General features: G+C 50.9%; 1 protein-coding gene across 1 annotated transcript in view; it reads right to left on the minus strand.

Annotated features, from left to right (window-relative positions):
• Positions 1 to 15,068, minus strand: part of GOLGA2 (golgin A2) — a 19,751-nt gene that overhangs the window by 3,160 nt on the left and 1,523 nt on the right. Inside the window, exons 2-19 of the mRNA XM_008060643.1 lie at positions 14,408 to 14,527; positions 13,257 to 13,337; positions 8,843 to 8,947; positions 8,534 to 8,574; positions 8,353 to 8,416; positions 7,876 to 7,935; positions 7,619 to 7,699; positions 6,305 to 6,343; positions 6,001 to 6,063; positions 5,820 to 5,913; positions 5,628 to 5,734; positions 4,384 to 4,442; positions 3,919 to 4,060; positions 3,074 to 3,163; positions 2,863 to 2,970; positions 2,589 to 2,676; positions 1,557 to 1,894; positions 1,175 to 1,288 (exon numbers count right to left, since the gene is read on the minus strand). Of these exons, the coding sequence (XP_008058834.1) occupies positions 1,175 to 1,288; positions 1,557 to 1,894; positions 2,589 to 2,676; positions 2,863 to 2,970; positions 3,074 to 3,163; positions 3,919 to 4,060; positions 4,384 to 4,442; positions 5,628 to 5,734; positions 5,820 to 5,913; positions 6,001 to 6,063; positions 6,305 to 6,343; positions 7,619 to 7,699; positions 7,876 to 7,935; positions 8,353 to 8,416; positions 8,534 to 8,574; positions 8,843 to 8,947; positions 13,257 to 13,337; positions 14,408 to 14,527 (1,794 nt within the window). The remainder of the gene's footprint in view (positions 1 to 1,174; positions 1,289 to 1,556; positions 1,895 to 2,588; positions 2,677 to 2,862; positions 2,971 to 3,073; positions 3,164 to 3,918; positions 4,061 to 4,383; positions 4,443 to 5,627; positions 5,735 to 5,819; positions 5,914 to 6,000; positions 6,064 to 6,304; positions 6,344 to 7,618; positions 7,700 to 7,875; positions 7,936 to 8,352; positions 8,417 to 8,533; positions 8,575 to 8,842; positions 8,948 to 13,256; positions 13,338 to 14,407; positions 14,528 to 15,068) is intronic.

The following is a 15,068-nucleotide window of genomic DNA, read 5'->3' on the forward strand; positions in this document are numbered from 1 at the left end:
GGTTAGAGTCTCACTTCGTTGCCCAGGCTGGAGTGCAGTGGCACACTCACAGCCACCCTGGCATCGAATTGCTAGGCTCGAGCGATCCTTCCGCCTCAGCCTTTCAAGTAGCCAGAACTACAGGCACACACTACCATGCACAGCTAATTTTTTATTGATTGTAGAGACAAGGTCTCGCCAAGTTGCACAGGCTGGTGTTGAACCTGCAGACTCAGCTAATTCACTTTGGCCTCCCAAAGTGCTGGGATGACAGGCTGAGCCACCAAGCCCAGCCTACATGAACTATCTCATTTAAGCTCAACACCTCTATGAGGAAAATGCTCACTTCCTTTTTTTTTTCGAGTTAAGGTCTCACTCTGTGGCCCACTCTGGACTGTAGTGGCACGATCAGGGCTCGCTACAACCTTGACTGCAGGGGCTTAGGGATCCTTGTGAGCTGGGCCTACAGGAATGTGCCACCACATCTAGCTGATGTTTTTGTTTTTTTCCGTAAAGTCAAAGTCTTACTATGCTGCACAGGCTGATCTCACACTCTTAGGTTCAAGCAATCCTCCCGGGCTTAAACAGTTCTCCTGCCTTGGCCTCATAAAGCGCTAGGATTACAGGCATTAGCCCTCATGCCCAGGATAACTTCCTTTTTGTTAAGGAAACCAAGGCTTAGAAATCCAAAGTATTTGACTAGCGACCAGTAGAGCCAAGACTGGAATCCAGCTTGAACCCAGGGAGCCTAGGTAGTAACATTCTTTCCCTATTAGGGGGATTCCATGCCTCTAGCCAAAATGATCGTGTCCAGACCTTAGAGGAGCCCAGGAATACCCACCTCTAAAAGTTAGGAGAGCGGAAGGGGAAGGGAGGTGGGAATAACGGTAGTAAATATCTGTCTGGGGATGGGAAGACACCACTTATCAACAACGGTGCCTGAACGAAGCGTATGTGTATCCCTAACCCTTAACTCTACCCCACAATATCATAATAAAAAACATTGATTAATAAATAAATAAATAAAAATTAAAAAAAATAAAAGTTAGGAGAGATGGAAGCAAGAAACAGTCACAGGACTGCTCTGCAGGCCACTGGGGTCACCTGTCCCCCTGGCTGGAGTGACCTCTGTTCTGGCTAGCACCTCCCATCCCCAGAGGCTGATGCCCACCCCTTCTCCAATGGGGAGGGTTACCGTTTCTTTCATTTCTCCAAGGTTCTCATGAAGCTGGCCCAACTTCTTGGCCAGCTCCTTCTTGATGTGCTGCTCCGAATGCAGCGCACTAGTAATTTCCATGTTTTCATTTGACTGTACAGACAGAAGTAATCAGTGCAGTGGTCACCAACCACAGTGGTTGGCAACAAAACCAGCTGTCCACCTTCCACGGCACAGAAAAAGCATGGAGGCAGACTGGAAGGTCATCATCCCCCCTCCCCCAAAGACATTAGAGGAGGGCTCTGGCTCACGGGGAGCCTTTGAGGGTACCGTTTCATGGGAGGGCTCGCCGCCCACTTTACAAAGGGTAAGCAAAGGGCCTGAGGGACGAGAGGAGGGTAGGCAGCTGGGGGCGGCGCACCATTCGTATGAAGCCACTCTGCAGCTCAGCTAGCTGCTCCTTCAGGAGGCGGTTCTGGGAGAGTGCACGGCTGATGGTGGTGCGGTCACTCTGGATTGTCTCCAGCACCTGTCTGTGTTGCTTCTCCTGCTCATCCCAGCGCTCAGCAGCCCGCTCCAACTCCAGCAGCCGCTCCTCCTGCTCCTGGTTCAGGCGGCTCAAACTCTCATTGTCCCGCACTTGGGCCTGGAGTTGTCCTGCCAGGCTCTCCAGTTCTGTGCGGAGCTGATCAGTCTCCGCTTGCAGCTGCTGTTCTACTTCAGAGGGCCCTGCAGGGGGCTCTGGACATGGAGGTTCCGCTGACAAAGGAAGCGTAAGACAAGGGCTTCTGGATTCTCAAAAACTCTCTTCTTGGTCCTCGGCTCCTAATCCAGGGTCCTGACTCCAAACCCTGGCTTCTTAGCTAGTAATTCCTCACATCTGAAAGATGGTCAGTTTTTCTTTTTCTTTTCTTTTTTTTGAATCAGGAGTGACCCAGGCTGGATGGCAGTGGCACGATACCACAGTCTCAACCTCCTGGGCTCAGGCAACCCTTCAGCCTCCATCTCCCAGGTAGCTAGTACTACAGGAATGCCCCACCACACCCGGGCTAGTTTTTTTATTTTCTGTACAGGTGAGTTCTTGCTATGCTGCCTAGGCTTGTCTCAAACTCCTGGACTCAAGCGATCCTCTCACCTAAGCCTCCCAAATGCTGGGACCACATGTGTGAACCACCATGCCCGGCCTCCAGGTTATTTTCAAATAGAGTTCATTATGTTTTTATGCTCAAGACAGTGACCACTGCACTGATTACAATGGATGGCTGACAACAGGCACTCCCCGCTGCCCAGATGGGAACCCTGGGGCTCACAAAGATGGCAAGATTTGCCATCTACTGGCAGGGACCTCTCTCCTTCTGCCACAAAACCACGCACCCACCTTCCTGGACCATTTCAGGCCATTCCCACAGCCTCTGATACCAGCCTGCTCCTAGCCCTCCCAGCCCCAGCTCACCTGTCTGCGTTCTATGCTGGAACAAGTTGTTCTCCAGCTCCTGCATCTGGCGCAGACAGCGTTCCTTCTCTTCTTGTAGCACGACCACCTGCCCAAAGCAAGAAGGGGAGTCACTGAGGAGGGGCTGGTGAATGGACAGCCATGTCTCCCTCTCTTCCCCACTGCCACCAAAACACAGGACCACCTCTGGCGGTGCTCTGCAACAAGAGATGCCAGATGCCCAGAAAGACCAAGTGACCTGTGCCTAAGGGGGGGCCAAGGGGTCAGCTCTCACCTGGTCTGACATCTTCTTTATCTTTTCCTGCCACATGGCAGTTTCTTTGATTAGCTCGTCCGCGTACTTATCTCGTTCCAACTGAAGCTGTGTCCGTGACTCCATAAGCTGCGAGAATGGGCCCGACTTAGGAAGGGCTGTTCTGGTCCTCACCTGCTTCTGGCCGCCTGGGGTCATCTCCCTCCCACACCCTCCCTGGGCAAAGCCTCACCTGTCCCACGTGTGTCTCCAGCTGGGCCCGCTCCTCCATGGCCCGTTGTAACTTCATGTTGCTGTCAGAGGAGTCACACGCACTGGAAAACTGGACAGTGGGATTTGAGTCACTGAGACCCGGGAGACCAGGCCGGCACACTCAACGGCTCCCCAGGAGGCTGGAGCTAGGCTCAACCTCCCACTTGGGCTCAGTAAAGACTTCGACCCTCATTATCACCACCATGTGGAGGAAGCAAGCAGACTCATGGGCTGGCCACAGAAATGTAATCTAGGTAACAATGGCTTTCAATAAGGATGCTTTCAAAATTATTACTATTATTACTATTACTATTATATTTGAGACAGGGTCTTGCGCTATCGCCCAGGTTGGACCCCGTGCACAGTCTCAGTTCTCTGCAGCCTCCACCTCCTGGGCTCAGGTAATTGTTCCGCCTAAGCCTCCCTAGGGGCTGTGCCTACAGTCGCAAGCCACCACACCTGGCTAATTTTTTTAATTTTCTGTAGAGATGAGTCTCACTATATTACCCAGGCTGCTCTTGAACTTTGGGCTCAAGTCATCCTCCCACCTCAGCCACCCCAAAGTGCAGAGATTGCAGGTGTGAGCCACCACACTCAGCTTTTCAGAAAATGTTTAAGCCCTATTCCTGAGATTCTGATTCCACAGATCTAGACAGGGCCCTAATCTGCCAATCTTCAGCAATCTCTGGAGGATCTTATGGCAGAACTAGAACAAGGATCCCAATTTCCCAGCCCTTGGCTAGCGGCCACCCCACCAAGGATCGCTAGAGACTGTGGCCCCAACTGAATGGGGTTCACACCATCCCAAGAGCCACCGCCTCTCACTTGTTGCAGAAGGAGCTCTGTCATCTCCTGCTTCTTCTGCAGGTCCTCCACCTCGAGCTGCATGGCTGCCTTCTGGGTCAATAGGACTCGAAGCTTCTCCTCCAATTCCGATTTTTGTTGCAGCAAGTCCTCATTACTCTTACTGTAGCCAGAGGCAGTGGAGAGAGGAATGAACAAACGACAGAAAGAACCTCTCTGGTGATCAACCCACGCGACTATCCTCGCCACACAACCACAGAACCGTGGTGCTGGAGGGGACTTTAAGAGTCAAGAGTCGCAAGGGGCAGGCAAGAGAGGACACGAGTCAGTGGCACAACTGGGGCTAGAGAGCACTTATGCATACGTCCAAGCATGTACGAACACCTCACCATGCTCCCCTGGACCCCTCCCGTCTCCCACGTCACTGGTGCTAAGGACCCCCACACCTTCCCTGCCCCCATCCGCCCCCATCTCCTCCCCGCCTACGTGTTTCTGTACAGCTCCAATTTGAGGGCGTCTCTTTCTTTGGTTAGTTCTTTGTTGTGCTGCCAGTACAGAAAGGTTAAGTCAGGATGTGCAGGCAGAAGATGTGGCTGGCATAATAATACCAGTAGCTACAGTAACAATTCCACACAAATACTTCCTCACCCGGAACCTCACTGGACACTTTTCAAGGCATTCCCAAGCCAGCTGTACACACGCATTACTTTTTAATAGAACTCAGTAAGGATGGAAGAGGCAGGGAAAGAGATTGAATTTACAGCTGGAGAGCAGAGGCCCAGAGACATCAAGTAATGTTGCCGTTGTTATTAGCATTATTCTCACCACTGCTTGACCCTCTGTTGAGTGCTTTACCGGTGCTAACAATCCCACTTAATCCTCAAAGTCACCATATGACACAGCTACCATCATGATCCCCATTATGAAAAACATTATAGAGGTCAAGTGTTTGGCTAAGATCACTTAGACACACAGCTGGGATTTGAACACCAGGTTCACCTAATTCTAAGTCCACTTCTTCCCTGGAGTTGGGGACACAGACAGGAAGGGAAAATTCAATTAAACTTTAGTTCACCATTTGAATGGATGGCACATTTACAGGGTCTAAAACTCACGGGGTACAGAAGTAAACTGTCTCCCAGCCACCCTATTCCTCTCTCCTATTTTATTTATTGATTTATTCTTTATACAGACAGGGCTGCCCAGGCTGGAGTGCAGTAGAGCCTCAAACTCCTGGGCTCAAGGGATTCTCCTGCCTCGGCCGCCAAGTACGTGGGACTACAGGCAAGAGCCACTGTACCTGGCTTCCCTGAGTTTTTTAAAGTTCTTTCAGATGTGTCTTATGTATATTATACACTATACACACATGGCCCCTCCTTCTACACAAACGGTAACACACTAAAGACACTCTTCCATACCTTCACAGCCCAAGCACCATATCCCCTCCTCTCACTTGGCGAAGGCTACAGCCAGGTGACGGCAGGCAAGTACTTGGCCTCTGGCCTCTGGTCACCACATCTACAGCTTGAGCCCGACAGCACCCCACAACTCACCCACGGCAGCCAACTCATGCCCAGGCTGTTCCTAACAACCACACCACAAAACCAGCCAGAAACAGCGAGTGCTGCCTTCTGGGAAGCTGGTCCTTCGTCCCCCAGAAGAGACCTTTAAGCTCCCTACCCCATCTGGGAAGCTCAGCTGCCAGGGAGTGGGCAGGTGGCACAGCTCACCTCTTCTGCTTGTTTCTGTTGGGTGGACACAGCAGAAAGAGTGCGCTCCAGTTCTCCTATGCGCTGTCGGCAGGACTGCAGGCGGCCAGCAAGCTCCTTGGCCTCTCCTAGAATGACAAATATGGAGATGGAGACCAGACAAGTCCCCAAACTCGCCTGCCAAGTGCCAGTTAGATGATGAAGGGCACCCACCTGCCTTATGGTCAACGACCTGCTGTGTGTGGGCCAGGGCCGTCTGCAATTCGGCCTTTTCGGAAACCAGAATACCGATGGTCTGGATGTGAACCTTTGGAAGACAAGCCCATAAGTGCTGAGAGACAAGGAAGGAAATGTTCTCCAGAGGATACGAAAGAGTGTCACACAGTTCACTCACCTGCAGTTGTTCCCGCAGGGATCCCTGCTCCTTTACCAGCTTTTGATGGCAGTCTCTTTTCTCCTAGAGGAAGAGGGAAGACAGATCTCTTACAGGGGGTAGGAGAGATGACACTGCAAAGGACATGTGCCCAGAAAGTGCTCCAGGACAGGCCCACCTGTGAGACCGGACTACTAGGGACCCTGCAGGGATGGAGTTAGAACACAGAGGGTGAGGCTCCCCAGGCTTGGAGTGGGCAGGATGAGACAGGGGTTCAACACTGGAATTCTCCCCCAAACCCGACAGCAAACAGAAATTGTGTTACTTTTTCCAGTTGATCCAAAATTTCTTGCTTCTCTTGTTTCTGTGGGGAAAGTCAAAGAAAGGTGACTGAGGGTGCCCCCTTCTTTCTGCTCCCCAGACCAAGGGGTATGCAGGGCCAGGAATGGTGTCAAAGGCAAAGTTCTCAGAGCCTATGGGGACATGAACTGACACCCTTTCCTCAAGTTCCCAGGGAAAGAGCATTTGTGCCTTCCGTGGTTTTTGCCTAGTTACAGAATGGAAAGTCTGAGTCTGGCTTCTCTTCATTTCTTAATTTTTTTTTTTATAGAGACGGGGTTCTCGCTGTTGCCCAGGGTGGTCTTAAACCCCTGGGTTCAGATCCTGCCACCTTGGTCTCCAAAAATGCTGGGGTGACATGGTGAGCCACTGCGCCTGGCCTGGATTCTTTTTAAAGGACAGTAACAAATCTCTAGAAATGAAGTTTGAGAAAAGAAAGGCTACCCTTCCACAAGTTTGTGATGTGGAAGGGTACGTTCACGGAGAACAAACTTCAAGACAGATGTTTTCTTTTTCATTTTTTTGAGTCAGGGGCTCAACTGTGTTGCCCAGGCTGGAGTGCCGTGGCATGATCATGGCTCACCACAGCCTGGACCTCCTGGGCTCAGGCTATCCTCCCGCCTTGGCCTCCTGAGTAGCTGGCATTACAGATGCACGCCACCACACCCAGCTTATTTTTTCATTTTTCTTGTAGAGACGAGGTCTCACTATGTTGCCCTGGCTGGTGCCAAAATTCTGGGCTGAGGCAGTTCTCCTACCTCAGCCTTCCAGAGGGCTGGGATTACAGGTAAGAGTCACCGCGTCCAACCTGGACTATTCTTAATAGCAGGGACACAGGAATGAAAGGACAGGCGGAAGCCCTCTGCCCTGAGGTTTCCAGTCCAGTAGGCCAATAAACCTGGGTTCTCAGAGGTAAAAGAGACCTCTGATACTCTCTTAACTCTACCTCCTCAGGAAACTCAAGCCCAGGCAGAAGAGGCAACTTGTCCAAAATCAAAGACAGAGCAGATGAGGGACGGAGTCTGGCCAGGAACACAGGGCTCCTGATGCCCTGTGGGGCAAGTTCCCACCCCAGGGCAAGTGTGTGATGACTCAAGCAGGGGCATCCGGAGAAGAGAAAGGAGGCAGACAGGGCAGCAACAGAAGAGCCATGCTGCATGCTCCATGCTCCAGGTCCCTCCAGCTGAGCCTGAGCCCCCCAGCACCCCTTCTTCCTTGGCACCAGGGGCTCCAGTCCCTTTCTTCAGAGGCAGAAACTGGAGCCCAGGACTGGAATCAGGGGACCCCACTGGACTCTTACCAGTTCCTCTATGGTTTTATTTAGCTGATTGTTCGTTGCATAGCTGGTATCCAGGGCTATTGCGAGCTCTTGGTATCGGCTCTGAGGCGCATGCAGAGAGGAGAGGTGGAGGAGGGTTGAGGGAGGGATAGAGAAAGCAATCATTAGGGCTGAGTGTGTGGGCCATTTCAACTGGCAGAGGGGCACCAGCCCCCGTGGTGGGAGGAGGTCGGAGGACTGGCCTGCAGGGTCCCTGGGTCTGGTCCAGAGCCACCTACCTCCAGATCTTTCATGTTGGCAGAAGACGCAGGCCCCTCACCATTAATGTAGGAAGTGGACTGAAAGAGATGAGCATGTACATGGAGACGCCTGCCCCCTCGAGGTCTGACCCTCTGACGGACTTCCTTTCTTCCCCATCAACTGGCAAAGCTCTCTTTTCTGCCTAGGTAGGGCCCTTCCTCATGCCACCCTGTGCCAACTTCTCGGGGTTCTCACCCCCATCCTCCCCCTCCCGAGCAGTTTTCATCCTGGCCTTTCTACAGCAGGATCAAACAGCAGAGATAGTCTTAGGGTCCCACTTCACTTGTGCAGCTTCAAGGGAGAAGCTCAGAGAAGAGGTGGCCTGTTCGACCTCACCCGGCATGTTACTGTTCCCAGATCTGCCCTCTCTCTCGGGAATCCCTGCCTTGGTTTCTTTCTGTTACGCTCTCCTTCCCCCTCTCGCCCCTCTTCTGGGCCCCGATTCCTGGGGGTACCTCAGACACAAGACCATTGAGCTGCTGAGAGAGTTGTCGCAGGCTCTCAGTTGATGAGAAAGTCCTAGAGATGGAGACACAGGGGTCAGGGCAGGTGGCTCGGTGGGGAACAGGGTCCTGGGCAGCGGCCCGCCCTGACTCCCTCAGCCCAGGGACTGCTACCCTGCTAGGAGACACTCACTTGGTTTCATCCATGAGATGAGGGCAGTTATCATCATGGTTCTGTTTGGGAAGAAAACATGAGGTGGTCATTCAATTTCCAGTGAGAATCACCAAGGGGCAGCGTGAGCCAAGCTTAATCCGACAATCCTCCACATCCCCAAACTTCCCAGCCTCAGCCCCCTCACCCCAATCCCCAGAAAGGACACCTGGCTTAGGAACCTAGCTACCTGCAAAAGGAGAGAATCCACAGTGGGTACATATAGCCCTCTGGGAGGAGGAAGGGGCGAGCATTTGGGAGGGCAGGGGACACAGGGGAAGAGGCACAAACCTGAGGTGTCACCGTGCTAGTTGCACCAGCACCGGATGAAGGGACACCGTCAGGTGGCATAGGGTCATCAGCAGGTTGTGTAGGAGCGGCGCAGTCTTTGGGCGCCTGTCACAGAACAGAACACGGGGTTAGGGGATCATGCAGGAGAGGGTGCCTCACTGCCCTCGGTTGACACAAGGGTGCGGAGCAGGTAAGACAGGTGTTGCTGCAGTCATAGTGACAGTCACGCATGCTGGGAGTCACTCGAGGGTGTGGGAACGGCTTGCCCAGGCCTCAGACTGCTTGGACGGCCAAAGCTCAAAGCGGCACAACCTCCTTCACAAACACGAGGACCTTGTTCTCCCTGGGGCTCAGCAAAAGACAGCATCAGCTCTGACCTCTGGCAGCCACGGCAGGTGGGAGGAAGGCTTGCCAAAGTCAGGGAGAAGTAAGGCACTGCTCTTCCAGAAGGCCAGCTCATGCCACAGGGTGACCCTAGCCTGGGCCCTGCTGGGCAGAAGATGGTGACAATGGAGGTGACGTCGTGGTCAGTGTGTCTACTTGAACCTCTCCCCTTTCGCTTCCCTCCTTCCCTCCTTCCCTTCTTCCCTTCTTCCCTGCCCCGACCACTGGCTGTGTTTCTCATTCGGGCCTTTTCAGGGAAAGAAAGTGACCTCTCCCTGCTCTCTGGATAAAAGGAAATAAACCACAGCCACCTCATGGCCACTACCCCTACCCCAACCTCTCAGCTCCAGAAACGCTGACCCAGCCAAGAAATCACCTGAGAAACAGAGGTCTGCCCTGTGGCAGCCTGGTGGTCGGGGGCCTCTTTCCTGGGAATAGTAGCTGAGGGGATCCCAGGATTTAGGACTTGGAGCCACATAGAAACCTGTCCCTCATCCCCAAGTGAACCCATCTAATGGACCAGAGCCCCACTCAGCCTCTCTCCAGGTTCAAGCCTCTGGCTCTAGAGAATGTCTAATGTCCCACAGGCCAGATGGGCAGAGGGTGGAAAAGAGGACTGACTAGCTGAAGCCTGCCGGGTGAATCCTAGGGAGCCAAGGCCTGGTCAGGGGAGCCAGTCTCACAAGGGGGTGGCTGCCCCTGTCTCTATGGAAAGAGATGCCTGCTCTCTGGACCCTTCAGTCCTGGCCTCTGAAAACCCCAATCTACTTCCATCCTTAGAACCAGCACTGCAGAGGCTGACGGAACTGAGGATGAGTCAAGTAGTCTTTGCATCTTTGCAAGTTTACCGTGACCATGGCCCTGGACCCTGTGCTGCCTTGACAATGGCTACAAGTGAACTAATAGGTCAAAGTAGAGCTGGTCAGGCAGGAGCCTTGAGGGGACCCTGGCAGGTTCTAGGTTCCTCCTGGCGTCTTGGGTTCTCACTGACCTCCAGAATTAGACACAGGAATGCCCATAGAAAAGAAAAAGAGTATTTTCCTGAAGACTTCTCAATACGTGCAACATGATTCTTTTGTGAACAACCAAGTTATTTCATAATTTTAAGTCTTGCAACTAAGAATTAAGTTTAAAGAAAAAATGCCTACTCCACTCAAAATGTTTCATTCCATTACTTTTTCTGTCTCTATTACTCCATATTTTTTTATTTTTTATTTTTTTATTTTTTGAGTTGGAGTCTCACTCTGTTGCCCAAGTTGGAGTGCAATGGCACACTCACAGCCACCGCAGCCTCAACCTGCTGGGCTCAGGCGATCCTTCCACGTCAGCCTTCCAAGTAGCTGGAACCACAGGTGTGCACCACCATGCCCAGCTAATTTTTTTTATTTATTGTAGAGATGAGGTCTGGCCAAATTGCCCAGGCTGGTCTCGAACATGGCCTCAGGCAAACCTCTCACCTCAGCCTCCCAAAGTGCTGGGATTATAGGTGTGAGCCACTGCGCCTGGCACTCAGTATTTCTTGAAATGTTATCAGTCTACACAGAATATGGCAATCACAGGCCTGCATTCCCAGAGTAGAAAACTTACATGAGAACATTACTGACATATAGCGGGTTTAAAAAAAAATAAGAAAGAGCCGGGCTCAGTGGCTCAGCCTGTAATCCTGTGCCTTTGGGAGGCTGAGGTGAGTAGATTGCCTGAGCCCGCGGGTTCGAGACCCACCTGGGCAACTTGGTAAGACCTCATTTCTACAATAAATCAAAAAATTAGCTGGCTGTTGTAGTGCGTGCCTATAGCTGCAGCTACTTGGAAGGCTGAGGTGGAAAGATCGCCAGAACCCAGCAGGTCGAGGCTGCAGTGGCCGGGAGCGTGCCACTGCACTCTAGTCCGGACAACAGAGTGAGACTCCAACTCAAAAAAAAAAAAAAAAAAAAAAAGAGCAGGCACACTCATTCAAGGCTCTAATACCAGTACTTTAGGAGACAGAGTCGGGAAGATCGCCTGAGCCCAGGAATTTGAGACCAACCTGGAAAACATAGTGAGGCCTTGTATCTATAATAAAATCAAAAAATTAGCTAGGTGTAGTGGTGCATGTTTATAATTCCAGCTACTCTGGAAATATAAGTGGGAGGATCTCCTGATCCCAAGAAGTCGAATCTGTGGTGAGCCATGATTATGTCACTACACTCCAGCCTGGGTGACAGAATAAAATTATGACAAAAGAAAAAAAGGGGGGAGGGTAACATGAGGACCTGGGACTTTGTTTCCAGAACAGAGGGACCCGGGCTGGGCACAAAATCCTACAGCATTTGAGCAGACTAATAATCATCCGATGAGGAAACTGAGGGCCCAGACTCCCTTGCCAACTGGACCATTGGCAAAGGAAAAGGCAAATGCATGGCCACATGGCCACAAGACCCCTCTAGACCTGTGTTCCCTATGCCATGCCACATGCCACTCAGTGTCTCCTCTGAGTCAAAAAGTTGAGTCATAGTACCTGGAAAGAACTGATGGACTGGGAGAAACAGCTGTTATCACTGAAAAACTCTCCTGCACTAGCCAACGGTGTCCTGTCCCTGTCCCTGTCCCCATGCCCATCTCTAACAGGATCTGGCTCTGCTTCAGCTCTGCTGCTCTGGCATGGCAGTCTACCAGTCAAGTTAGATATGGAGGAAATGCCAACATCAGCTCTGGAGGAGATCACCTCCTCGCTTTGCCACCCCCCCGCCCGGCTCCAGGACCCTCCTCCCCCGCTGGATTCCTTGCATCCCTGAAATGTGTTCTGTGAGGTCATAATGCTGGCCATTACCTCACTGCCCCCTCTACCTCCCCACTCTCCAATATGGATAGATCCGACTTACCTTTAATCTTCAGACCAGCCTCAAATGCCACCTCCTCCAGCCTCCGGTCCATTCAGGACCACCATCCCCCCACTGAGCATCTGGAATGTTCCTAAATTCTCTCTTGCCCCTCTCAGAGTGCATCCCATCTTGATCCTCAATTTCCTCCACTGCTTAACAAAATGCCTTTTCTGTCAACAGCCCAATGAATATAGCTGTGTCCATTTGACTTTTTTTTTGAGTCGGAGCATGGACCTGCTGGGCTCAGGTGATCCCTTCTGCCTTAGCCTTCCAAGTAGCTGAAACTATGGGCATGCGCCACCACACCCAGCTAATTTTTTTAATTTACTGTAGAGATGAGGTCTTGCTATGTTTCCCAGGCTGGTTTCGAACTCTTGAGCTCAGGCAATCCCAAAGTGCTGGGATTATAGGCACGCACAGCCTCCAAATCAGACCAGGAGCTCAAGACCAGCCTGGACAACATAGTAAGATGTGGTCTCTACAAAAAGTAAAAAACTAATTAGCCATGGTGGTACATGCCTGTAGTCCCAGCTACTCAGGAGGTTGAGGCAGGAGGAGCCACTGCACTCCAACCTAGGCAAGAGTGAGTCCCCAACTCAGGGGGGGAAAAAAAGGGAGAGAGCTCAGGGGCAGAATGTACTGGTCATTCATATTGGTTAGCCTCATCTTTACAGTCAGTCCCTTTGAAAAATAACTTCAACCCTCGCAACTATAATGTTAACTCAATTTCTCAATTTCTCTTAATACTACATTTCCCTAGTCTCAAGCCAAAGTGATTTACTAATTTGAAAAATCACAAGTTTCTATGTACTTTACTGGTCTTTTGGGGACTGATTCCCAGAGACCTAAAGGTTTGTTCTTTAATCTCTCCTAGTCTAATGGTCCCACTCTGGGCATTCCAAAATCAAATCCTACAAACCTGCTCACAAAGTTAATCCACAGTTCCCTTTAACCTTCAAGGTATTTCTCACCTTCTCCTAGATGACCAAAGAGGTGGGAGGAAGGGAAAAAAACCCAATCAACCCAGCAGGTGAAGAAGCAGACATCAACAGGCTAAGGGTGAATGGCAGCCACATATGCCAGAGGCAAATTAGCCCCAAACCAGAGAAGCCCTGGGGGCATGCACAGCAGGGAAAGCAAGCTAGACAGGGGTAGCGGCACTGCCTCACCTTCCACTTGTCCAATGGGGAGAGTGCTACCCCATTGGAGCGGTTAAGGTCGGACACCAGCACCTTCAGAATGTCCTGAATCTACAGGAGGCGAGAAGGGGAAAACAAGGGTAAGGGAGAGAGAAGCAGCTTAGAGAGAGGCAAGAAAGTCAGGGAAAGAGGAAGAGGTGGGTTTGGGGTAACAGAATGCTGCAGAAGAGCAGAGATCAACACCAGGGCCTGTGCCATTCTCCACATGGCCACTTACTGCCTTGGCAGAGGCAGAAACAGATGGAAAAGTCCCCCAAGTGAAGCAGTCATATACAGCAGAGTCGCCTGACCGATGCGGCTCACTAGATCCTCTTCTCAGGACCAGAATATAGAAGGCCAAATCTGGCAGGGCTTCAGATCCCCATCTCCATTTTAAAAACCAGACTTCTGAGCAAGGTTCACTTAAACAAAGGAGGGTACAGCTAACCAAGTTTCAAAGCTACCAATCTGATTCAACATCATCATCTTACAGAGAAGAAACTGAGGCCCAGGGGAGAAAGTTTTTTTTTTTTTCTGTGATCCCCTAGATGCTAGTAACAAAGATGGACTTAAACTATCTTTTCCTAATCCTAGTGCCCCTTTCTCTGCACATCCTGGGGCTCTTTAGCTGCTTCCTAAAGGGACAGCTTGATTGCAAGTGGCTGTTCTCACTAGCCTGGCTTCCCCTTGAGGCTGAGGATGAGGAAAATCAAATAGCAACTGTTCACACCAGGCCCTGTACCAGTGACTCATAAAAACAAACAAAATCAAAATCTCATTTAAACTTCTTTAGTATAAGTAACACAATACTACCCCTTTTTACAAATGGGAAAAAGAGGCCCAAAGAGTGCAACCAATTTAAATCGTATCACTAGTGGAGGGAGAGGTAGTATTTTAACCCAGCTTTTTTAAAAAAATTTTTATTTTTATAGAGATGGGGTCTTGCTGTATTGCTCAGGCTGGTCTTGAACTCCTAGACTCAAGGGTTCCTCCCACAGTGCTGGGATTACAGGCATGAGCCACCACACCCAGCCTAACCCAGAATTAGGTTACCCAACACTTCTTCCACAATCTTCTTACCCACTATCCTCTATTGCCCCGTGAGTCCCCTATTCCCGAGAGCCTGGTCAACCAAGACTTACATCCTCAGGTGGGTGGCAACCGCCAGAAGTGGTATCAGGGCTGGTGCCATTTTTTACTTTTTTCTTTTTCTTCGCTCCTGCAGGAACACCAGGGCTGTGCTTCTGCTGATACTCCTTTAGCTGTGGAAAGGAAAAGCAGTATGAGAACTATAGGCTCCTATATGCACATCCTACCTGATAGCTTTTCTGTTTTGTAGTTGCTTGTTTTTGAGTCAGGGTCTCACTCTGCCACCCAGGCTGGAGTGCAGTGGCACCATCATCGCTACTGCACCTTTGACCTCCTGGGCTCAGATGATTCTTCTGCCTCAATCTCCCAAGTAGCTGGGACTATAGGCATGCACCACCATGTCTGGCTAATTTTTTTTTTTTGTAGAGATGAGGACTCGCTATGTTACCCAGGCTAGTCTCAAAATCCTGGGCTCAAGTGATCCACTCACCTTGGTCTCCCGAAGGAAGCCCTTATCTCTACACAAAATAAAAAAATTAGCCAGGTGTGGTGGTGTGTGCCTGTTGTCCCAGTTACTCAGGAGGATATGGTAGAAGGATCTCCCAAGCCCAGGAGGGTCAAGGCTGCAGTAAGCTGTGATCATGCCACTCCATTCCAGCCTGAGCAACAGAGTGAGATCCCAACTCAAAAAATAATTAAAAAAAAAAAAAAAAA

Source organism: Carlito syrichta, unplaced genomic scaffold (assembly GCF_000164805.1).
Source record: "Carlito syrichta isolate Samal-C Ts95f unplaced genomic scaffold, Tarsius_syrichta-2.0.1 Scaffold304686, whole genome shotgun sequence".
In the NCBI taxonomy this organism is placed as follows: domain Eukaryota; kingdom Metazoa; phylum Chordata; class Mammalia; order Primates; family Tarsiidae; genus Carlito; species Carlito syrichta.